This window comes from Candoia aspera, chromosome 1, assembly GCF_035149785.1.
Source record: "Candoia aspera isolate rCanAsp1 chromosome 1, rCanAsp1.hap2, whole genome shotgun sequence".
NCBI classification, from domain to species: domain Eukaryota; kingdom Metazoa; phylum Chordata; class Lepidosauria; order Squamata; family Boidae; genus Candoia; species Candoia aspera.
The window spans coordinates 341,545,795-341,570,335 of NC_086153.1; the positions used below are offsets into that span (position 1 = coordinate 341,545,795).

The 24,541-nt window shown below is 52.8% G+C and overlaps 1 protein-coding gene across 1 annotated transcript; it reads left to right on the forward strand.

Annotated features, from left to right (window-relative positions):
- The first annotated feature begins 667 nt into the window (after window positions 1–667).
- On the forward strand, window positions 668–24,518 carry ZFR2 (zinc finger RNA binding protein 2). Its single transcript, XM_063290977.1, has 19 exons — window positions 668–743; window positions 2,960–3,188; window positions 5,385–5,499; window positions 6,012–6,188; window positions 6,298–6,587; window positions 7,228–7,413; window positions 7,664–7,895; window positions 8,627–8,790; window positions 10,130–10,246; window positions 12,810–12,935; window positions 14,932–15,066; window positions 16,343–16,530; window positions 18,442–18,613; window positions 19,972–20,110; window positions 20,858–20,955; window positions 21,783–21,878; window positions 23,208–23,319; window positions 23,892–23,989; window positions 24,150–24,518. Exons 1-19 carry the CDS (start codon window positions 685–687, stop codon window positions 24,336–24,338), a joined length of 2,922 nt encoding a protein of 973 aa, XP_063147047.1. The 5' UTR covers window positions 668–684; the 3' UTR covers window positions 24,339–24,518.
- The last annotated feature ends 23 nt before the right edge of the window (window positions 24,519–24,541 follow it).

Here is a 24,541-nt window from a genome sequence, read left to right on the forward strand (position 1 = left end):
CAGGGTGTGACCTAAAGCAGAAGCAAGCAATGTGGGGTCCTGCAGGTCTCTTGGGTGACAGCCTGCACAATTCCTTGCTATTGGCAGTGGGGCTTGGGGCCAATGGGAGTTCACATTAACATCTGAAAGCCTCAGGTTGCCTGCCCCAACCTGGGAAGGATTTTTAGGGGATCGGGGGCATCTGGGTAGAACAGAGTGTCCAGGTCAGGCCAACTTGGGCCTTGCTTAGATCTTGAATGGGAGACCACCAGGAAATCTAACAGGTGGCAAGTCGGAAGAAAGGAAGGGCAGCCCACTTCCACACTGTCCCCACAAAAACTCTGTGGATGGGTAGATGAAGCCACCAGGAATCGAGCCTTTATTTTGTGGTTCGTTAAGGCCGCGTTTCTCAGTTGGCTGAGGAACTCTGGGAGTTGAAGTCCATGCATCTTACAGTGGCTGAGGATGAGAAACACTGCCTGGGGGGGGGGGAACCGCCCACAGCGAACCCGGAAGTGTTCTCCCTGCAGCGCCTCTACGTGCTGCGAGTCTACGGAGAGGAGCGGCGAGTCGGGCAGGGGCGGGGCCTGTTGCTGGGGGAGCGCTCGAGTCGGCCGGCCGGCCGGCACGTGCAGGACTTGCGCGTCGCGTGATCCCGGCGTGCTCCGCGCGCCTCCCCGTACCCCCCCCCCAGGAAACGCCAAGATGGCGGCCAGTAACTACTACGGGTTTGCGGCCGGGGCCGTCGCTGGGCCCCAGTACAGGTACTTGGCGGGGGGAAGGGGCCGCTCTGGAGGAGGCGGGTGTCAGGCAGCCCTCCTCGCGTGCCCAGAGCGCCGGTGGGCGCTCGCAGCCTCCTCTCTCGGCCGTTCTATACAACAGCCTTGCCAGGTAGGCCGGTTTTTTGTAATGGTGGCAGGCACGCGCCGCGGTGGTGGGCCCAGCCTGTTCTCTGCCGGGGGGCTTTCGCGTACGGTGGGCGACGGCTCCCGTCGTCCTCCAGCCGGGGTACTGGCTGGGGGCAATAGGGCTTGGAGTCGCAGCAGAGGTCGCGGCGGCGCGGGGGGAGCGTCCTGCTGGGAAGGGCCCGGGCGTCGCAGGGTTGGCAGCACGTTCCGGGGGGGGGAGTTTTTTGTTGTTTTGTTTTGATTTTGTACAACAGCCCAGCCAGGTCGGCCAGCGCTCGAATAAGCCCCTCTCTCTGCGGGAGAGCCTTTCCGAGCGCCTGCCTGCCTGTTCTTGGCTCCCTCGCAACAGCGAGGCTGGGCACCTCTTCCCACGCGCGGGCACACCCGCGGGCGGTGAGTCCTGGGGGCCCCGCCTTGGCCCTCTTAGCTCCCTCCTGCAAGGCAGACGGGAAGGCGGCTGGCGAATGGGGGGGCAGGTGGCTGGCAGTGAATAACCGCAGCCGTCTGTACAACCGCCTTGCTGGGTGGGCCACTCCTTGACCGCCTTCTCCTTCCGCTCCTACTGAGAATAGCCGGTGGGTTACGCGGGAGACGATTAATAAATACATGCAAGCTGTTGCACCGCACCGCCCTTGGCAAGTTTTATCGCAGCAGCTCTTGCAATAACCGCAACCAAAAATGGGCACCTGGTGGGATATCAGTTCGGGTGATCAGAAAGTCACCCCCCGCCCTCACACCCCGTTCTGTATCCGTCTGGGAGGACAGATGATGGTCTGGGAGGTGTATTTCAAGTGCTCTACGGAGTTGATCTATATTGGTTGAGCTGTTCTGATGAGCAACGTGTGAGGTGGGCTGGTGAAATGGAAGTCTTTCCGTCCCTTTTCCTTCCCCCACCCTGCCCCCGTGTTAGGTGGAAGGGGAAGAGAGGTTGAAAAGCAGATAACCGTCCTTAAGCGTAGCCTTTTTCAGAATGCTTCGTGTTGCTACTAAACTGTCCATAGGACAAAATATTGCTGCATTTCATGCTTAAATGTCTTTTTAGAAACTTTTACCCCCAAGGTTTTTAGGGACAATTTCAAAGAATGTATGGCATTTCTCTTTGTTTGTTGTAAATTTGTGCCGTGTGTTCAAAGCATGCCAGCATCCTTGCCGCTGTGTTGTTAGTAATGGTACATGTCAGATTAACCAGTAATTGGCATTTGATGAAAGCGGTCAGTTCTTTTTGTTTTGTTTGTTTCTTTGTTGCCAGTATTAATTTGACACTCTACTCCAAAATGGCTCTGAATAGCATACAACAGAAATAAAGGCCTAAGACGTAGATACAGCACGACAGTAATATGTTACAATGGCATTAACTAGCGGAGATAAATAATAAAAGAAAACATCCGTTAGATGCTGTTTTCACCTCTCTTTGGAAAGTCAGTAGGGAGGAGACAGTTCTTAGATGTGGGACAAGAGCTTCCATAGGGAGGCGGCATCCTTGAAAAGGCCATGCTCCGGGTCCCCTGGAGGTGGGATTTCTTGGAAAATGGGAACCTCAGCAGGGCCTCTCTCCCAGACCTTACAGGACAGGCAGTTCACTTTGGAAAGAAAGGGAGAAGTTGTTCACAGAATGTTCCCAGTGACCAGACAGAGAACTCAACCCAAGATTTATTCCCACGTTTCCCTGCAGCAGAGATCTGAATTGCAATATTTATTTGGAACTGTTTCCTTACTGTGAGGAACCTGATTCGAGAGGCCATATTTTATCTTCTACAAAGGTTCTTTGCCTACCAGCTCTGATTCAAAGTATACCTGGTAGAGGAGGGCCTTCTTGGGGGATGGTCCAAGGCTCTGGAACCCCTTGCCAAGGGAAGACCTGCTCATCCTCATCCTCGAGGACACTTGGCTGGCAAAACACATCAACTCCGGCAGGCCTTTGGCTTCCTGCTGCAGTCTGACTGGTGAAGATTTTAATGCGGGCCAAGGATTCTAGCAGTTCTGAGTCATCTGCTTTTTAAAGGTTTTATATTTCACCGTGCAGCTGCTTTTTGTCTTCAACCCCTCTCTCTTCCTCGTCCCTTTCTTTGCAGCCCCCAGACCACTCCCACATATTCCCACCCCCCAGCAGCCATCAGCTACTCTGTCCAGCAGGTGCCAGGAACTGACCCCACCATCGCACCCGCCTACCTTCCAGCCGTGCAAGCTGCCAGGCCAGTGGCACCTGCAGCCTACCCAGGTTACCAGCCCTCCCCTACGCAAGACTGTGGATATGGAATGCGGCAACCGGATCCCGCCCCCCAGCCTGCCCAGAGCTATCAGGTAGCGAATTGGAATCCTGGGGTGGTTTTCCCCCACGTGGGAAAAATGGATCACCTTCCTAGATTATCAGCAGCAGCCTTTTGAAATGCTCAGAGGACGTGGCTGTTTCAGGAAAATGCACTTTTCGGTCGTGAACATTTCCATGGTTGAAGGTTATGCTTCAGAACCATCCACGTATGTGTTAACTCAGGCTGAAGCACCACATTCACTAGCGTGGTGAGGTGGGAGGCTGGCTCCACCCCAAGGAACAACATTTGCCTCCTGGGGTCCAAGAATTGGGAGGCATCTGGGAGCACCTTTTCCAGCGAACAGATTTTCCAGTTAACAAAAGGCATGGGTGTTCGTGAGCTGCAGCTCACTTTATGGGATGTGTACAGGGGCTGGCCCAGCATTTCTCAACCTTGTCAACATGGCTGGCTGGGGGATTCTGGGAGCTGAAATCCACACATCTGAAAGTTGACATGGTTGAGAAACACTGAGCTAGACTGGTGTAGGATTTAAATGGGGGTGAGACGGGGGGAAAAAAGGGAGGGGAAGGCAGTTTAATTATCAGTTAACAGTTGTAATGTGTTAAAAACCCCTGTATGTGTTGTTTGTTTGCTTCCTGGGGAAGAGAGTTGACTCCAGACTCCTGCCTGCCTGCAGTTCATTGTCAGCTGCAATCAACACTTAGCCGTGATGGGGGGTTTTTTTTCACTCCAGACTCATTCTGATGGCTTGTATGTGCAAATTCTGTCACGTACTAGGAGGCCAGCAAGAAAAGCGGAGGGGGAGGCAAAAGATGTCAGCAAGGGTGTTAAAAAAATAAAATCACAAGGGTCAAAATAATCTCTCTAAAGCATTTTTTGTACTAAACTAGCCTCTGTGGAAAGAGTGAGGGGCAATTCAGTCCTTCATCACCAGCCTACCAGGTTTCCCTGCTGTCGTCAGAATATCAGCACAGAAATGCTATGGCTGGTGAGAGGAAGCTACTCCTAAGAAAGGGACCTCCTGGGTAGTTTGTAATTTTCATGGGCTTGCATAAAGTTCAGATGAATCACAGTCTCTTCAGTTTGGATCATTCAGTAATCTCTGTAGGAAGAGAGCCGTGTTAGTCTACAGTGGCAGAAAAATTGGGAGGAATCTGGCAGCATCTTTTCCAACCCACAGCTGTTATTTTTACAAGACAGAAGCTTCTGTGCTCATAAAAGCTTCTGCCTTTGAATAATATTCATCAGAAAAAGTGCTGGGTTCAGGAACTAGCTTTATTTTTCACTCCCACTTTATTTTTCACTCCTATTTTTATAGTTATTTATTACTGGTATTTATGTTTTTATATATTGTATTTGTATTTTATATTTACTGTTTTAATTGATTATTTCCGTTGTAAACTGCCCAGAGTCCCTCTAGTGGGAGGAGATGGGTGGTGACAAATTTGATAAATAAATAGTAGACTCTTGCAGTAACCTCTGGCAAGTTTAAAAATAGAATCAGATATTTCTGACACTTCAAACAGGGAAATACATGTGCCCAAGTTTGCATCTGGACTCAACCAATCAGTTTATCAAATTGTACGGGGTTGAGTCCGGGGTTGAATCAGAGCTGCAATTAATAAAAATAGCCTGTTAACAAAATTTCTGTACTTTTTTTTAACAATCTAAATGTGAGGAAAAGATAAGGCTATTGAATTGCTGGGTCTTAAAATGTTCCGAATATTCCAGAAAATGGAGTTTCCAGATAAAGCTTCAAAGGGTGCTTGATTGAGTTATGTAAAAGCATATGTTGCTGAATAATGAACTATTCTCGTTTTGAGATAATTTGGACTGTTGCTGATTTTTAAATCCTTCGTAGACCACAGAAAATTAATGTGGTATACTGCTCCAGTTGCAGTCTTCTCATTAAAAATCAATAAGCTTCCTGAATCAGATCCCTGTAATTTTAGCATCAGGAAAATGTCCAGGAAGCCCGCATCGTTCCCTGTTTTCCTCAATGTCATCTTCTCCAACCTGATGCCCTTCAGATGCATGTGGCCAGAATTCCCAGCTAGACAAATCTAACTGGGAATCTCAATCCAGCAGATTTTGAGGCATCAGCTTGAGGAGGGTGGCTGAAGTCAGACCGCTGATAAAAGCCTTTTTTTGGCAGGACCTCCCGTGAGTCTGTTCGGGCGTTGAAGCGGCTCGGCTGCTCATTTCCCACCCCACTTTCTTGCTGCAGGATAGCTACAGCTACGGGCAAGCGCCAACAGCAGGCAGTTACGAAGCCAAGCCATATTACCAGACGTTGGTCACCCAGTTGCAGAATGTGGCCACAGACTCCTACCATCACACCAGTGAGTTTTCAGGGAGCCCACACGCAGCCCTTGGTCATGTGTGGGCTGGCCCAGAGCCCTGGAGGGGGCAGTCGGTGGGATGCGTTTATGTCGTTGAGATTTGAGGGCTGGAAGTTGGCAAGGCATGGGAGGGTTCAAAATGGTTGAAGGAATCCTCGGCACTGCAGTCGGACAGGCACACATCACAGGCATTTGTTTTTGGGTAGGAGCACACGGGTTTCTGCTCGAAGTGAAGAAACTAATTCTTGGGCTGCCACTCAAGGGTTTTCCACACCCCAAAATCAGATTACGTTACAACACGTTTGGCTTGTAACTTAACAGGCAGGACTCCCGGCCTGCAAGTGATAAGGGTTAAATTGCCTTTTGCCTCTTTCTTAGACAAGGCCCGGGCAAGGACCCTGAACGCTCACAGGGCTCTGTCCTCGGGGGAAGAACGTGGGGGCAGCGGGGTTCTGTGGGCAGAAGGCCGTCCGCTCTTCGCAGGCATCACGGGACTTTTTGGGCTTTTGCAGATGCCCAGAGCGCTTACAGCCAGACCCAGACCCAGAGGCAAGGGACGCCCGTGAAGCTGGTCCAAACCGGGAGGGCTTCCTCGTCCAGCTACGCCGCCTACCCAGCCCCGATGCCTGTCTCCTCCGTCCAGTCGTACAGCCCGTCCTCCTACCACTCCTCTCCCGCTTCCTACTCCGGTATGAGCTTTTTGTAGGCAGCGTCTCTCCTTTTCGTTCCCCTTGCCCGCTTGGCTGAGGAGGAGGAATTGCACCAATGGGAGCCCACTTCTCTTCCTCCCGTCTCCAGGACCAAACTACTCCAGCTACGATGCCGCTGCGTACACAGTGGCCAACTCATCCTGCTACCCCGTCCCGCCGCAGCCGCCGCCTCCCCCGCAGCCGCCAAAGCCCGTGGGGGGCTCTCGGTGGGGTTGCACTGGCAGCAGCAGCAGCAGCAGCAGCAGCGCCAATTCCCCTGCCAGCGGTAACTACAAGAACCCTCTGTTTCCCAACAAGCTCCCGAAGCTGAGAGGCGCACCGAGACAGCCCCAGCTGCACTACTGTGACATCTGCAAGATCAGCTGTGCCGGTCCCCAGGTGAGACGGAGACTCTCCGCCCCTGTCCTTTTGGCCCAGGTCAGAGAGCCACCAGAGCTGCCAGTGGGCCACTGAGAAATGAGGCTGGTCCCCCAGAGATCATGGGAGGCAGGCCCCAGGGCCCTCTGGATGCCGGGCTACCGTTGGCAGACTTCCTGGCCCAAATGCCAAGGAATGGTGAGGCCATCCACATCCAGAGAGCCAGTCCCATGCCTTTGCTTGGTCTAAGCCAGTGTTTCTCAACCTGGGCCACTTTAAGATGGGTGGACTTCGAATCCCAGAATTCCCTGGCCAGCACTGCTGGCCGGGGAATTCTGGGATTTGAAGTCCACCCATCTTAAAGTGACCCAGGCTGAGAAACACTGATCTAAGCCCTGTTTGAATGTCTTCCAGGTAGTCAGCTGTTAACCTGTGTTGGGCTGGATTCCCTCATCCTGGGGTGGCAAGCAGGGCATGCAAGCCAAAGCTGCTCCGTCTTAACGAAGGGGCAGCAGGTTGCTGTATCCCGAAAAGCAGCGTCCGAGAGGAGAGTTCCGGCTCAACCCTCTTTGTTGAGCATTAAGTTGATGCTGAATTTGGTTTGCCACATTTCTGTGCAGTTTCTGCACAGACCCCGCCTTTTCCCTCTGCTCCCTCCCAGACATACCGGGAGCACTTAGAAGGACAAAAACACACCAAAAGAGAGGCAGCCCTGAAGATGGGGAACCAGCCAGGTGGAAGCAGTCCTCGGGGGGTCCAGGCCCAGCTGCGCTGCGAGCTCTGTGACGTCTCTTGCACGGGGGCTGACGCCTATGTTGCCCACATCCGGGGAGCAAAGCATCAGAAGGTGGGTCCCAGATGCGTTGGGAGTCGGGCGCTGATCATGGCGTTGCTCAGGACCCTGTGGAAATTTGCTCTGTCCCTGGAAATCTTGGGCTCTCTTCTCCCCTCCCCACAACCCCAAGAATCCTCAGTGTCGAAGTCCAACACGCCAGGGGGGTTGTCAGGTTATGGGAAGCTGCTGCAAAACAGCAATGCCCCTTTGCTGCCCGTCCCAGGTCTTTGGCCCATGGTGACCAAAGGTCCCTGTGTTCCAGGTTCTCAAGCTGCACACCAGGTTGGGGAAACCGATCCCTTCCCCTGAGCCCGTGCTGGTCAGCGTTGCTTCAGCTCCTGCGAACATGTCGGCCCTCAAGCAAGCTCTCCTTGTCCCCTCCCCTGCTGCACCTGTTGGGCTCACAAAGCCCGTTGTGGGAGTGACCAACAGCACCGCCACCGGCAAGATGTCGACCCCAAAGAAGTCTGTTGCAGCAAAGCTCCCCCGAACAGGTACGGATCGGAGAAGGGAGGCTGGAAGGATAAGGCCGCTGGGGAGGGGTAGTTGAATGGACTGCTTCACGGGGGCAGAGTTCTAGGCGGAGCTTGCACAAGGGATCTAGCCAGGGCGATTCAAGGCCTCGCAGGTGCACTCACCCAACCTGCGAAGCTTGGGTAGCTCCCGTGGCTTTGCATGCTGTAAGCTCTCTAGTCAGTCGCAGCCCCTAGCATGGAATGAACCCCAAAAATGGGTTGGTGTAGTAGTTTAGAAAGCGTCAGGGGCTGGAAGAAACCGGGGGGGTTGTCTGGCCTGAGCAGAGACAGGTGTATTGCAGCAGTACCTTCCGTAGCATGTTGCATCGCTCTGAGTAGACACCATCCACCACGTTCCACTCCCAGGCAATCTGTTCCATCAAAAGCAATTAAATTTTTAACTGGAAGCTGCTGCTTTTTAGCGTCTGCCCACTAGCAATTTTAGCCCTCCCTCTAGCACAGCTGAGGATGTCCCTGCATAACAATGATGCTTTCAGGTATGCAGCATGCTGCGTTGTGGGTAGCGCATCCTGTTTCCCGGCTCTGCGTTCTGCAGCCTGAAAAATTAGAGTGAATTTGATAACCTGATTCTGTTGTTCCCACCCCCACCCCAATTTTTGCAAGCAAAACTGATGGGTGGGAGCGTGACTGGGGGTCCTGAAGGCGTTTTGGATTCTAAAAAACATGGCGGGGTGCCTTTCCCCATTCAGCAGCAAGCAAACTTCAGGCAAAGGGCAGCCTGAAATCGGAGGAGGTCAAAGAGACGCAACCGAAAACGGTGCCCGAGGTAGAACAGCTTCCTCTCGACGGTTCTGGAGACTGTTTGGGAGATCTGCTGGATGTACAGCCAGTGGGCCAAGATTACGTGGAAGAGGTAAGCCCTGGATCTGGAGAAGATCTTTTGCAATTGGGGCGATTTCTTCCCAATCTTTAGAGCGTAGCCTCATCAGAAACTTCGATCTGAGCTTTGAGGCATGGAACTCTCAACCTTCAGAGGGTTGCTGTGTGACCTCCCAGTTGGGGCTCCAGTCAGCCATCTGCTCACAAATGGATTGTGTTTGCGCAGGATGACCTATTTAATTTTGCCTTTTGTTGTTGTTGTTCTTGTTGGGTTTTGGTTTTTGTTTTAATTTTCTGTAAATATTGGGAAACCTGAAAGCTGGTTACTTCCTTTAGCCATCCAATTTGGATTTTCAGCACTCCTGAGGAAGAAGTGGGCTCTATTTGGACCTGACCATGAGCAGTTCTTCTCATGGTCCTTGCACTGATCTCATTAAGCGGGAAGTTTATTGTTCTAATTGAATGGAAGGTGCTTGAATGGGAGGTTGCCATTGATTCTTTCATGGCTTCCCAGAAGTAGCTGTACAGTCCGTGAGTTAGCCGAAGGGGCAATTAAGGCCTTAGAGGCGCAGGCATGAAAGATTTCATCCTCCCTGTGCCGTTGCATTGAAGGGGACACAGAAGAATCGAAAAAAGAGTTCACCTTGGGTTGTGTTTTCTGAAACAAGCAGTAATAGCAGTGGCACAGCAATGGCGCAAATTAAAATAAAAACACCCCAACCTCCTCAGTGATAAGCAAATATTTGCAAATTGCCTTGTCTAGATTCAGAATTAATGTGGAAAACCATTATGATCCTATGGGAGAGAAGGTATCTGTGGCGTCTGATTCTTTTGTCATTTTCACTGGAATTTAACTCTTTCTGCCACTCAGCCTCCCGCAGAGGCCTGCAGGCTCTTTGGCAGCAGTGTGGTCTAAGGAGTCTGGCCTTTCCCCTTAGCTCTGGCTTCCATCCTTCCCTGTGCCCCGCCGTTTATTCAAGCACCAGATTTCCACCCCACCTTTTCTCCAGAGCTCAGTGTGGCATAATCCTCTCTCCTCCTGCTTCCTCCGCGCCCTCTGGCTGGGCTGAGAGAAAGCGGTGACCCATAGTTGGGTCTTCCATGGGGAACCTGGGCTGGGCTCTCCCGGGTCTTACTGCGGCTCCCTGACTGTTGCACTGCGTTTTCTTTCGCCGGGTTGGGCAGAGCGGCAACCTCCCGACCCCGTCCATGGTACCACCTGACCTTTCTTTCCCGCAGATTTGCCACGGCGGGGCTTTGTGGGGCCCGAGAAGTAAAGCCAAGCTGGAGCAGAGCTCCGCAGCTGCCTGGATGGAATTACGCGGCATGGCCGCGGGTACCTGGTGACCCAGTTCCTTCTCCCGCCTCCCCAGGTCCACAAGAAGGGGAAGATGGTCCGCTTCTACTGCAGACTTTGCGAGTGCAGCTTCAACGACCCCAGTGCCAAGGATATGCACCTCAAGGGACGCCGGCACCGGCTGCAATATAAGGTGATGACTAGGGACCAGGAGGACCTCTTGCTTCCCCCTGGACACTCTTTCCCTGGTAGCACTGCCAGCAGCATCCTCAGTCATCAGCCAGCCACCCGGTGTGCCAGTGAGCCAGGCATGAGAGCTGCCGGTCCCTGAAAGTGACTGCAGGGCCTCTGTGGAGCGCTCTACGCATTGGGCACAAAGCAGCATCTGCTCCCGTCATTCTGCGAAACAATAGAGCCAGCCTTTTTGAGGTGGGGCCCCTCCAGAAGCTGCCCTGAGCTGAATAACAGCCAGGACCCGCTGGGGCTGTTTCGATATCATGCCCAGGTTGCTGGGCTGCAAAACTCGGTTTCAAGTCTCCGCCTGCTGTGAAACTCACCGGGCGACTCATTGCAGTTTTTCAGCCAAGCCGTTTCACGGGTGATTGTGGAGCATGCGATACACTATGGGTTGTATTCCCACAACATGGCTGGCCCAGTTCTTTCCTCTCCCCTTCAACAGACACAGCTCTGGGTACTTTTTCTTGTCTCTGTATGTTGTGTAAATAAATGAATAGACATCCTGAGTTTGACAGGACGGGACACAGGGCAAGGCTGTGGGGCAGGAGGGGGAGTGTTTGAAAGGGAGCGGCTTCCCTTCATTCTCTTCCCAGCTGCTGCTCTCTGTAAGTGGGGGGGGGGGAGGGACTCCCATCATCCCCAGCCAGCACAGTAAGTGTTGTAGATCAAGAAGTGTCCAGGATCAGCGTGGGAGCCCCAGGTTAGGAGAGTGGCAAGTGGGAATCAAGGCACCGTGCAAACATTCCTTTCCAGGGTTAGATGGGGACTGGTCCAAGGTTTGGATTTGCACCCTGGCCTAAACTGGATCTGTACCCCCTCGACAACAGTCCCCGTTTTTCCTTGCGCCTAAGAGAACAGGAGCAAACACATCAAGCCTGTTTTCTCCAAGCTAATCCTCTTCAGGTGCTTTGACCTTTGACCCCGACAGGCCTTTGCACACCGTTTCCTTCTCCAGGCAGCAGCGTACAAAAGGGCCTCCCCAGCCCTGCAGGACTCTCCGCCTGCCGTGCATCGCGATAGGATTTCTGGGTTTGGGAGTGCGTGTATCAAGCTGCGCACATGCAGCCCTCACAGTCTTCCTCCCCCTCGCTTTCTGCAGGTGGCAATGGCTTACCTGGCAACACGTCTCCCCCGAGCAAAATTTCTTTACTGCTTGTCCAGCAGCACAGGTGGTCCTCGTTGAATGACCACTCGTTCAGCGGCCGAAGTTATGGCGCTGAACGAGGGGGACTTACAGCGTGTCCTCGCTGTCACCATTGTGGCATCCCCCGCTCATACGACCCCCGTTTGTGTCCTTCACTGTTGGTTTCCAACCAGCAAAGTCAGCGGGGAAGCTGGCAGGAGGTCACAAATGGCGATCACATGACCGCAGGATGCGGTGGCCGTATGGGATTCACCTAACAACGGCAACTGGGACTGCCACAATTGCCGTCGTAAGTCAGCGCAGTCACATGATGTCGCGCTTTATGGCCACGTCGCTTAACAGCGGAGCTACTGGTCCCAATTAGCATCGTTGAGCGAGGACTACCTGTATCTCATGCCACCTGTACCAAGCAACCGACCGATAGAAACCGTAAGAGCAGAGCTGAAGCAAAAGAAATGGGGGGAGCCTATCTACGTGTGGGTGCCACTGCTGGCCAGTGCTGGCAGTCCCGAGGCCAAGGGGCCAGCCCGGCAGGAAGCGCCTTCCCAGACTCCCATCTAGAGCTGCCTTTCTAGGCCTTTCCCTTGTTGTCCCCCCCAGAGGGAGAGTCCACACGCTTCCATGGCCAGACATGTGTGTCTTCATTTATCTAGCCTACTGATGTGAGCGTTCAACTACCAAAGTTCTCTGGTGCCAGCCTGACAAGGTGGGCCAGCCTAAGAAACCAGTGCACTGTCCTTTGGGCAGGACTCCTTCCCTTGCCACAGCCACAGTAGCAGAGCCCTGCCAATCTGCGCTTTCTCTGCCTGTGAGCCAAGGAGGGACTTCTCTGGAACATTTTCTCAAGCTGTTTTCTTGGCCCGGGCCCCAGCCCCGCTTATCTGGCCATGGCCTTGCCAGCAGCTGTTCCTCCTGTCCTCCTCTTCTGGGTGGTGAACAAAGATAAAAGCAAGCCCACAGTTCATTAAAGGAAGCTCAGGTTGGGGCCCTTAAAAGATATCGGTGGCACGCGACAGGCGTGTTCGCAGCCCCATCAGGGCTCCATGAACACCTGGCCCCAGAGCGTGCCCACTCCCGTTCTGTCTTCTTCAGAGGATTCTGTGGGACTATCAAAGGCAAGAGAAACTTAAGGCAATCCTTTTTCTCCTCAACCTTCTGTCCCCGTGGAAAAAAATGGGTGGGGGGGCTTCAGAGGTGAAATTTTGCCCCCAGACCAAACGAAGCCAGCATTCCGCCACGCTCCCCCTGGCAAGGTAGGCCGAGGTTGCCCACCCTGTAGGGGAAAAGGGTCGATTCGCTTGGAGGCCTCCTGGGTGGGTGGCTGGCTGGCTGGCTGGCTGAACCTGTGGTCTCACGGCAGCGCTTGCTCTTGCAGAAAAAAGTCAACCCCGGCCTCCCCGTCGAGATCAAGCCCAGCACCCGGGCCCGGAAGTTGCACGAGGAGAAGCTGACAAGGCATCGGGAGGAAGAGCAGCCCTGGCTCCTGGGAGTGAGGCGAGTCCTCCTGCCCCCGCCCCCCCAGGGAATGGAGGGCAGAAAAGGGGAATGGCCCGGGCACTTGCAGCTTCCTTCCTCTCCTCCATCATCCCTCCCTCCCTCCTCTTTCCCTTCTTTTCTCATTGTTTCTCTCCTCTCTTTCACGTTCCTTTCCTTCCTTCTCTCTCTTCCCCCCTCCCACTGCAGCTTAATGATTTCATTATGTATGTCAGAAAGGAGAAAGAAAGCAGGGGATTGTTTCACTCCCTTTCATAACTGACATTTATGCAGCAAAATCAGCTGCCCAGATGCAGAGGGGAAGGGTAGCCGTCCCGGCTCTCCAGGAGCACCCGTTGTGGAACAGGCAGTGAGAAAGCAGCCAAAGCTCAGGACTGCAGGAATCTAACCTTTAACCAAAGGCCCTTCAGGTTGCGCTGGACTACCACTGATCTTGCAGTTGACTGTTTGCACACAGGCCAAGGGGTCTGGGGTCCCGCTACAGGTAGTCCTTGCTTATGGACCACAACTGGGGCCAGAATTTCAGTTGCTAAGCTAAGTGGTCATTAAGCAAATCCGACCTGATTTTACGACCTTTTTTCTGGCGCTCATGAAGCGAACCACTGCGGGTGTTAAACAAACCACATTGTTAAGTGAATCACGCGGCTCCCCATTGATATTGCATGCCAGGAGCTGGCCAGGAAGGTCGAAAATGGCGATCACGTGATGCTGCAACAGTCGTAAATGCGAACCAGTTGCCAAGCACCCAAATCATGATCACGTGACCACGGGGATGCTGTGACGGTCGTAAATGTGAAGACCAGTTGTAAGTCGGTTTTTCCAGCACCGTTGTAAGTCCGAACCATCACTAAACGGATGGTCATTAAGCGAGGACTACCTGTATTGTTCTGCATCAATCTTGGGCTGGAGTAACTAAAAGAAGGTGTTTAGGGCCACTCATTTTTAAACCAGAGTTCCCCACTCTGTATCTGGAGGATTGGCGAGAAGTCCAATCAGCTGACACGGTTGCTTTGTACCGCCAGTGTCATAAAGCAGAATTGGCTTGTTCGAGCAAATGGCAGTTGAAGATCGTGGCCGTTCCCCTCATCCCTTGAAGTTGGCCAGGGAGCTCTGTTTAATTTAAAAGTGGACACCCGTGATTGGGGGCGGGGGCGTACTTACATAATGGCATCAGGGAAACAGCAGTCTGGAAGTGCGGGAGGCTGGCCATGCCCTAAGCCTTTAAGCATCTATTGAAATGACCTGCATTTCTAAGCCTTTAGCAGAATCTCTGCCGGTGATGGAGAACCTATGACACTTGTGTCAAAGGTGACGTGCCACGACATTTTGGGTGACACGCCAGCGTTCACCAACACCCAACAACGATTCTCCCTGTTTCAGTAACAAATAAGCTGAATGAACAGAAGGCCCTGCAACTCCCCCTCCCACCTACCCCCCCATCTCTGTCCTTTTGGCTGCCCAAAATTGGATTGTGCTTTTTTAAAATAAATGAGTATGTAAAGAATTGTTTATCTTTTGTTCAAAGGGGGGGGGGGCTGTGTGACACGCCAGCAGAGTCAAGTTAGACATTTTCCGAATTTTTGACAGGCTGAGCCCAAAAGGTTCGCCGTCGCTGATCTATGCCTTGCGTGTTCAGCTTCTTTTCTTTTGGAGAGCCATGGCCTTGGGGGCTTTAAAAACAAAATCACAAGCATGGATTCTCGACAAGAAAGCGAACCTACTCTAAGAAGCCAGTTGTGCCAGTTTCCGAACCAGGAGGCAAAGTCTTCTGGGAGGTCGTCTCGTTATTTTAGCTTTGCATCCCCGTTCAGCCACAGTGAGCACTGGGTGACGTTTGGGCCCATCCAGGGAGGAGCGGGTGCCAACTGAAGATCGGATGTTACTTCGGTGCAGCTGAGCATCCGTTGACTCTGCCAAAGGGCGGCAGCTCACGGGCAGAGCCCAGGGGTGCTAACGCATGCCTGCCATTTCTCTCCCCTGCCCCGTTCTCCTCCAGGCGGTACAAAGAGGAAATGTACTGGCGCCGGGTAGAGGAAGGACAGCTGTGTTGGGAAGAACGGCGGCGGCGACCTTTAGCAGCAGATTGGCCTCCACCACCACTCATGGGCAGGCTCGGGGTGCCTGTCCCCCCTCTCTTGGTGGGTACCCACTTTTGGACCAGCGTCCCCTCCAACCCCAGTGCTTGTTCCCCGCAACAATGGCAAGCAGTACACCATTGTGGCCTGGCGTGGGCTTACTTCTAAACCATAGCTTGGCGGTAACGCCCAGTGTCCCCCATCCACCAGAGGAGCAGGGCCATACATACAAAGTGATCGTTGTTTGATCTGACCATTGTTTCTGGTTTGGCCAGAACAGCCTTTCTCAACCTTTTTACCCTGAATACTTCTTAAGTCCCAGGGAACCCTGCATAAAAACCACAAGAAATGCCAAGGCTTCGCAATACAGTTCACTTCTAACCTGCCACCATTTACGTCTTACAGCGTTTATAGCAACAGCAGAGGGGCAGGCCGGCAGCGGAGTCGTGGCATGTAAAAATTCCCCCCACTGCAAACGCTAGCGTTACGTGGAGTGCGACGTTCAAAAGCAAGATGTCTGTGTTTTTTCCAATCACAGTCTCTCGCCGGTTGAGAAAGGCTGGGCTAGAGCATCGGATTGGTTGGTTTAAATGAAGGTGGTCTCCAGTTTCCTTGCCAGCTTTTCAGGGGAAGGAAGTTTATTATGCAAAGGGTTGTTTGCCCAGGTTTGGTTAGATAGTCCTACACTGTCGTTCAGAGAACTGATCCTTTGCCTCAGTTTCTTCAGTCACTGTTGGCCAGCCTCAAAATTACGTTAGTGGCCCCTTCTCCATCCCTGCCAGTGGGGGACCAGATTCACTAAGGACTTCTACCCCAGTGAGTTTTGCATTGGCTGATTTCTCCTTCTGTGTCGTATAATGGCCTTCCAGCTGATGCAGTCCTACCAACTCCTTTTTCTTTTCTTTTTTTTTTGAGATGGAAGTTGTCGGTCTTTTAATAGCTCCTGCTAACCTGGACCACATCCTGGGCTCTTACTTGGCCATTCGTAAGATCATTTAATGGCTTTTTAAAATTCTTCCAATTTTCTTTAGAGTAGTAGTAATGTTTATTTACTAAAGTGGGATTATAATCCCTGTGGTTTCTGCTAAAGGCTTAAATCCATGATGGGAGAAGTTGGGCTTTTTGACAAGGCCTGATTAAGCTCTCAGCAATCCGTCATCACCCGCTCTCCCCACCCCTGGTAATTACCCTGTGCCCATCCTAGGCTTGAAATGATGTTGCTTTTTTACGTGCTTCCATGTTTATGGCAAGTGGAGATCCAACTGAAGGGCATTTCCTTCTGTCCCCCCCCCCTCCTCCCAGATGGCTAGTTAAAGTCTGTCCATTTTATCTCCTCTAGCCCGCTCGGCGACCAAACTCTTCCGATGACCGCCACATTATGACAAAGCACTCCAGCATCTACCCAACGGAAGAGGAGCTGCGAGCCATTCAGAACGTCGTGTCCCACTCAGAGCATGCCCTGAGACTTGTCTCTGATTGGCTGGTGGAGCAGGAAGCAGGGAAGGAGGAGGAACAGGAAGAGAAAGGGTAACGCATGTGCTCTACCACGCAGGGTGGTTGTGCAGCAGGGAAAGGCAAGATCTTCAAAGGGTACTTAAATCTTCTGGCCACTAAGCCTGCTCACTCCTGGTTAAGCTGTGTTGGGCTTCTGTAAATGGAAATATTTTTGGGTCCTTTGGTGAAATGCAGACTCCTCTCTGCTGGAGCGGGCAATCTCTAGCCACCAAACCGCCCCGGCAGAGGGGAGTCCGTGTTCCGCCAAAGGACCACAAAAATCTCTCCTCCTGTTCCCAGCACCCCCAGCAAACCTGCAGATGAGATTCAGAGAGTGACGCCTGAAAAACAGATACTTATTGGAGGTGAGAAACAAGTGGAAATTGTAATGCAAGTCCTAGTAGTGTGTTAATACCATTCAGCCCCCCCCCCTCCTTTCAAATAGGCACAGTCGGGAATTCCGTCTCACGTACATGTTAAATGGCTCCCTGCTCCCACAGCTCTTCCCCCAAATTTGAAACATAGCCCAGGTCATGCATAAAAGATTGCCAGCCCTAGACCCCAGAGCTCTGATGATGTAATGGTATGCGGGAATGACCTTGGGAGATGAGGTGGGGGGAAGAGACGCTGCCTAGGTAACAGTTAAGAGGGGGCAGAGCCCGCAGCTGCATAATGGGAGGAGAAAGGGGCTCAGCAGGGACCCTCCCTAAGTTACCGGGCTGTAAAGGATATTTGTATACTTTCAGTCGTGCAAGAAGTTTATAATGCTCCTTCCCTCTAGGGCGGTGTTTTTCAAACTTGGCAACTTTAAGATGGGCGGAGTTCAACGCCCAGAATTGCCCAGCCAGCCATGCTGGCTGGGCAATTCTGGGTGTTGAACTCCGCCCATCTTAAAGTTGCCAAGTTTGAAAAACACCGCCCTAGGGTGTGGTCCAACCAGAATAAAAATTAGAAAGTAGAAACTCTCAGCTAAAATTACACCTAATCAATAAAGTCAATATATACCACGATATAGTTAGAATCAGTAAAAATGATAGTTATACAAATATAAAATCCTAAACCTATAACCTGATAGCTGCCATCTAACTTTGCACGTAATACTAAGTACAACAAAACTGCCACCCACATCCGCCTCCACCAGGAAACTGTGCAGTGGTTTTTGGTGTCTGTGCTTAATAACCTTTTCCCCTTCTTTGGAGGAAAGATTGTTTTAAATCTGGGGTTAAAAAGGCAACCTTTTTATTTATAAAAATGGGGATCTGCTTTTCGCTGAAACATCGCCCTGAGGCAGAGGAGGATCCAACAGGATTTAAATTGCAAAATGGCCACTGAGTATTAAAGACAGACCAACAAGAGCAGCCGCTGAAAGCTGGAGTGAGCAAATAAGCCTTTAGTAGGTGCTGCTAGCTTATGGGATCCGTGTGCCCACCACAGCTCGGGGGCACCACGTCACGAACACCCTCTCGGGTCACATCAGGAATTCCTGAGGAAAGACAGAAAGGAGTCCTCTCTGTATTTATCCTCACAGTAACCCTAGATTGTCATAGAAAGAGGGTGATACGCTCAGCGTCACATTGTGAGTTTCGTGGCTATTCCGGCAAAGCTCAAGCGGGTCCTGGGCCAGCTCCAGCCGAGAGGCCACACTGGCCCTGGGGCAGTCTGTTCCACTGGTCGCCCAAGTGACCGGCTGAATCAGCCCCTACATGTCTCCGGAGGGTGCCACTCAGAAGGGCCGGTCCGTCTGCCCTCTGCCACTCCAGCATTCCGACCTACGGGAAAGAACAGGAGCAGCGGTGGCCAGTCAGATGTTGAGGCCCCAACGGGAGATGGCGAGAGGCAGCGGCCTAGGACTTGCCTGATCCCACGGCAGGACATCGGCATCCCAGAAGCTGCTGCTTGGGTTCACGGCTTCCTGCTCATTTAATACGGCTCTCCTTCCCGTAGAAAGACCGACAAGCCGCCCCGGGTTCTGAAAGGGGTCACGAGAGTCGGCGTCCTGGCCAAGGGGCTGCTGCTGCGGGGAGACCGGAACGTTCGCCTGATCCTGCTGTCGGCCCAGAAGCCCACGTTGGCCCTCCTCCAGAGCGTTGCCGAGCAGCTGCCCAAGCAGTTGGGGGTAAGGACGGGGCACCAGCCCCACGTGCCAGGCCAGGCTGGTTGGGGTTGCTTTGGGTGGGCCGTTGCCAGACGTAGGGGAGTAGCGCCTGCCTCTGTCCTAACAGTCAGAAATCACGCTGAGACGAGGAGTAGGTCTCTGGTGCTTTATTACTGCTACATTAGACAGAAAATCCTAACAAACTGAAGAAGCGTGGGAAAAACCCAGACAGATGAACCCCAAAGGTTAAGGCGGGTCCGTTCTGTGTCTCTCTGAATGGCTGCTCAACTCCTCAGTACTAGGCATGCGTTTTCCCCCCTGGATAGAGGCCCCCTCCTGCTCACCATCAGTACTCATGACAGCCTCCATGCCTAGACAAGGCTCAGGCTGCATTTAATTTGGGGGGGGGCAGGGTGGGTAGAATTGGGTCGATATATAGGGTGAAACCAGCATTATCCATTTTTTTTCTTCTGTGTGGGTTTTTGGCATTATGTTTTTAACTTTGTTGAGGCTCTGTTCGGATCCGTACTGCAGATTTTGTATTTTTTTCCCCCAGTGGCCCGGCAGGAAACCAGAGTCACAAAGCTCACTGTCATGAGTGAGGATGGCGAGCAGGGGGCTCCCATCCAGGCTGTAAAGCGCATGCGTAGTACTGAGGAATTAGGTGGCCATTCTAAGAGACACAGATCGGGACCGCCTTAGTCTTTGGGGTTTATCTGTCTGGGTTTTTCCCACGCTGCTTCAGTTTGTTAGGATTTTCTGTTATGTATCTGCAATAAAACACTAGAGACCCGTTCCTTGTCTCAGCGTGGTTCCTGGCTGTTAGGACAGCCACTGCTTAATCTCAAGTGGCGTAGAAGACAACGCAGGCGGAGGCAGGAGGGCAGGAGAAAAATTAGGAATTGTGCCTGGCTTGGAGATGGGAAAGCAAGGGGCATGGCAGGGCAGAAGCCCAGATTCAAAGCAGAGTGTTTGCAGAGAGCACAGAGGAACTCACAGGGCCTGCCATGGCCCTTTAGAGCAGCTGCTGCATCTTTTCCTGGGCTTGTACATCTGTAGCCATCGGGGGATCCCAGGAAAAGATGCGTTTGGTTGGAAGTGTTCCCATAAATATTTAATGATGACTGGGATTTTTTAAATGATTAATTTAATTATGTAATAATTGGTTTTAACAGCAGGGAAGGGCGGGCCTGGGGGCAGGGGAGCGGGAAAAAGAACAGATCCCATCCTTACCTTTAATTTTTGGAGGGATCGTATCGCCGTTGTGTTCTTACCTTTTGTCCTGGGCGTGGTTAAAATTGTATTTTTCCTATTTATTTATTTATTTATCTGATCGAATTTGTGCACCGCCCACCTCACATTCTCATCTCCTCTTCCAGAAGGTGACCAGTGATGATTACGAAGTTGTGTCGAACTCGGAGGAAGCCCATATTGTCATTGCCTCGTCCAGAGAACCCAAAATGCAGGTCACAGTTTCACTTACCTCTCCTCTGATGAGAGGAGACCCCACGAATGCAGGTGGGTCTCCGGCCTTCGGGCAGCGTTCGCCTCCTGCACGTGAGCGTTAGGGCCGAGTCCTTTTGTCTTCGCCCAGCGTGTCATCAAGCAGTGTGTGTGCACGGGTGTGCGTCTGCTGGGACAGTCCTGGCCAAATGCTAGCCTCAGTCATGTTTTTATTTCCATGCTGAGTTAGATCCCATCAGTATTGCTGGAAAACAGGAATATTTACATTATTAATCTTATAAATAATAATATAGTATTAATATAATAAATTTAAATTTACGTATTGATTATGTGCCATTGATAAATGTATGTATCAATGCATAAAATAAATTGTACATAAGGTATTCATTTATGAAAGTACAATATTTGTTTTATCTATGAATCCAATTTATATGGCTGCCCATCTATCCAAGACACTCTGGGCAGCGAACAAAATTAAAAACTCAGCATTTTGTCTACAGCTGACCTGCTGGTCAGAAAAAAGCAGGTGAACCAGAGGAAGTGGGGTGTAAAGATGGCATAAGGAGCAACCATGTTTTGCAACAGGGAGCCCTTGTGAAATGCCTGTCTGCTTTTGTATGACAAGGATCACCAGTCAGCTTGCCTGTGGCTGTGATAGGGTTATGGGGCGGGAGGGTGGGTGGAAGTAAGGAAGGAAGGTTAGCCAGCCAGCTAGTTATTTAGTTTGTATTTTCTTCTGATTCTGACCTGAAACCTTTCTTGCCCTCTTTATTTTTCTGTCTTTTCCTCTGTGCCTTTTAGAAGCATCAGCGGAATCCCAGCAGGAGTCCTCGGAAATTCTGAACAAAGACAGATGCTTGGAGTCCCTGGCTGCCCTTCGCCATGCTAAATGGTTTCAGGTAAAAATAAAAAAAGCTTGCCCCTGGAGGTTTTTCAAGTCTCAGGGCCTCTCACGCCCTTGGGGAGCTGCTGATGCCCATCTGCACAAATCCCAGCCTTTGCCTTGCTCCGGCTTCTGATCAGGCCTGCAAATGAGCCTTGAGCAGGTCAGGATCCGAAGCACCGCAGGCATGTCTGAAGGGTGGCTTCCCAGGGCCACGGGTGCATCCGCACTGGCTCGTGACTGACGTAAGTCATGTCCTGGGGTTCAGGCTTTGGAAGCAGCTGCCTTTAGGCATCAAGCAGGCCTGTGATTTGCTGCTAACAGATCTGAGCTTCCCTTGCCATCCTTGGGTGTTGCGGGCAGCACTTCGACCGGGGTTACTCTTAAGGGAGGATCCCTGCTAGAGTCATCCACCCAGGATTGTAGCTGGCTTATTTCTTGAAACTGTGCTTTGGATTAGTCAGAGATCAGGGCCGCAGTGCTAGTTACAAGTGGAAACCGGAGTCATTCCGGTACGGCGGATTCACGTGCTGCTTCTCCGCAACGGCCTGAATCTCCCACTGGCGGAAATGTCTGCCTCTTAGAGCTTGTGCTCTGAGTCAGAGAAGCAGCCCAGCAGCCCCTCCGAGGGGAAGCTCGATGGAGAGGGGGAAGGTCCCAAACACGGGCTTCTGCTTCGGCGGTGGGTGTGGCGGGCTTCCCCAAGCCTGTCTTTACCTCCTTGGGGCCCAGAGATGGGGGTTTTGCCAGACCCTCAGGAGCATTTGGGGGACTGGATCTGAGGTGCAGGTCTTTGCGACAAGGTGCTTTTCTTTCCTTTCCTTTCTTGTTTGCTCCCCTTAGGCGCGAGCCAACAGCCTGCAGTCCTGCGTGATCATCATTAGGGTTTTGCGGGACCTTTGTCAGCGTGTGCCAACGTGGGGGGCTCTTCCGGATTGGGTAAGAAGATGGGGGGGGCCTACAGCACTGCATCGCATACAGCCCCATCCCAAAGGCACAGCTCCCCACACGCAGAGTCACAAGCCCGGACAGCGGAGCGCCGGCTGGCCAGGGAACTAAACGGACCCTTGGGAAGGAATCTGGCTCCCTGCTCCTGACCCCCGCAGGAACCCCAAGGACAAAAATGCAGGGCCTGCGCTCTGCGAGAGCCCCTGACCGTTGACCATCAGCCAGAAAAGGAAAGCGGGGCTGGCGGAGCCCCGCAGGGCCTTGGGCAGGAAGCCTCCCTGCCTGTTTCTTTTAAGGCATTGTTATCTCATTCCTCCACCAGAAATGCTCTCACAGCAGTTTGCAAGAGATCAGTGGCCCAGAGGCCACCCCTGCCTTCCTCACTGCTAAGAACTGACAGGTCCCAGTAATGACCTGACTCGTGCACAGTTGGAATGTGCAGAATTCAGATTCATTGAGATCCAGTGTACAAAGAACAAAAGGAAAGCTGCGATTGAAAGATTCCCGCCTAAACTAGCTCATTAAAACTTTCCAGTTCCCCCCTCCTGTCTCTTTCCCACCTACTTCCAACGGTCAGCCGTACCAGGCCCGGACGCGTTCTGGCAGGACGACCTCGACTCCCCTGCTTCCAGCCCAAACAGAGAAGACACACTCCTTGCAATTCCCGCTCCCTTCCGGAGCTTGACACGCGTTGACCCACCATGGCAGGCGAACACGATCAGGCGATTCAGCAATCCTTTGATTGTGGGGTCTGACACTAACCTTTCCAACTTAGGAAAAAAGCGGGTGGGGAGCAAAAAGGAAACACAGGCCCCGGTGCTTTGTGTTTTTAGTCAATTTATCTTTTATTTGCTTACCTATCGCGCAATGAATATACCTGCCCATCTACTGAAAGAACACTGGCTGGCTCTGTGCAGTTCGGGGGTGGAGGGGGGATAGCGCAGCAATATTTTACAGGCGTCGTCATCGCTCCCTCGCTGTCTTACGCCTGCTTTCAAAGCATTGGGGGCATGCCAACACCCCTTTGCCAGTTTGCTCTGCTGCTGGCTCAGTGGTCGAGGGCCTCGCTAAGCATTTGAGAACTTGAGTGCCGCTGCAGACCTGGGGGCATCCTGGGTTGGATCCTGGCACAAGTCATGCCTAATTCTTGAGATGGGGGCGTAGGTGATTTTGGGGAGGCCCAAGTCAGCAACTTTCTGCGGAAAGAGAGACTAGGAAGATTTTGAAAGCCGTGAAATAAATGGCTGTGGAAGTCGACGGGCGGTGTATCGATTTATTCTACGGCTGGCTCGCAATGACCTCCGTTTCTCTTGCCCGCAGGTGATGGAACTCCTGGTGGAAAGGACCCTCAGCACTGCCCTTGGGCCTCTGGGGCCTGGAGAGGCCATGCGGCGGGTCCTGGAGTACATCGCCACGGGGATGCTCCTGGCAGGTCTGTGGGCCAAGTGGGCAGGGCCTCCCTGGGAGTGGGGAGAATGTCACCCCGTGGCAAAATGGCTCTTATCCTGGGGAAGGTCGGCATGCCTGCTTCTGCATCCCAGCCTTCCCCCCTCCCACACACGCAGTTCCGAACACTGCTGCTCCTCCAGCCATCTTGCCTCTAGAGATCCAGAGTGAGGCTCCGGACACAGAGTTGGTGGCTAAAATAAGGAGGTGTTGACCTCACCCGCCCGCCACCCAGCGCCCGTGCCGACAGATGTGCTGAATTTCTGTACCTCTTCAGGGTGCAGCCAGAAGCAGGAGGTGGGGGTGCCCCAGCAAAGCCCGTCGTTTCCACTCCTAGTTAGAGTCGCCCGTTCGCAGATCCCGAGGAGGTCCGTGTTCGGGTCGCTGTGCTAACCACGAGTCCTCCCCTCACTGCTCACTGCCGCTCCTGCTTCCGAGCCCCCGCCCTCCAAACTGCCTGTCTCTGAGTAGGCAAGCCCCAGGAGATTCCCAGTTGCCGAGAAAGCCTGGCGGCTGCCCCCCCCCCTGCATAACGCCTGGTTGCTTCCTCCCCCGCAGACGGTCCCGGCCTTCCTGACCCCTGCGAGAAGGAGCCCGTGGATGCCTTGCAGAGCATGGCCCAGCAGGCGCGGGAGGACGTCACGGCGAGCGGCCAGGTAGAGGGTCCGAGCGGGGCTGGTGCAGGATTCGAAGGCGGCCCCCACTGCGCACTAAGCAGGGTCCACCCGTTTGAGCGGTCCCTGCGGCCGGCCCCAGGGGAAGAGGTGTGGCCACAGTGGTTCTCTGGACTCCTAACCCGCCTCTTTCCCTTCCAAGCACGCCTTGAGGATGCTGGCCTTCCGTCAGATCCACAAAGTCCTGGGAATGGAGCCCTTGCCTTTCCCGAAGAACCGTCCCGGCACATTCAGCCGGAAGAGGCGGAGGGACACGGATGAGGAGGCGCAGAGCGAGGGGGACAGGAAGAAGGACAAGAAGGAGGACGAGGGGGACGGGTCCGGGGCCTGATCTCTGTCGCCAGATCGGCTAAGATGACCTTCGCGCATCTTTACTATGTATATGTAAATATGTAATTGTACAGGTTGCTGTTCAGCCTAAACTTTTGGTAATTTTAGTGAGTTCCCCCCCACCCCCATTCTGTAGATCGGTTTAACGCTGTGCTTCGGTCATTAAAGGATTCCCGCGTTCCACAGCGTAGCCTTGCTTGTGCA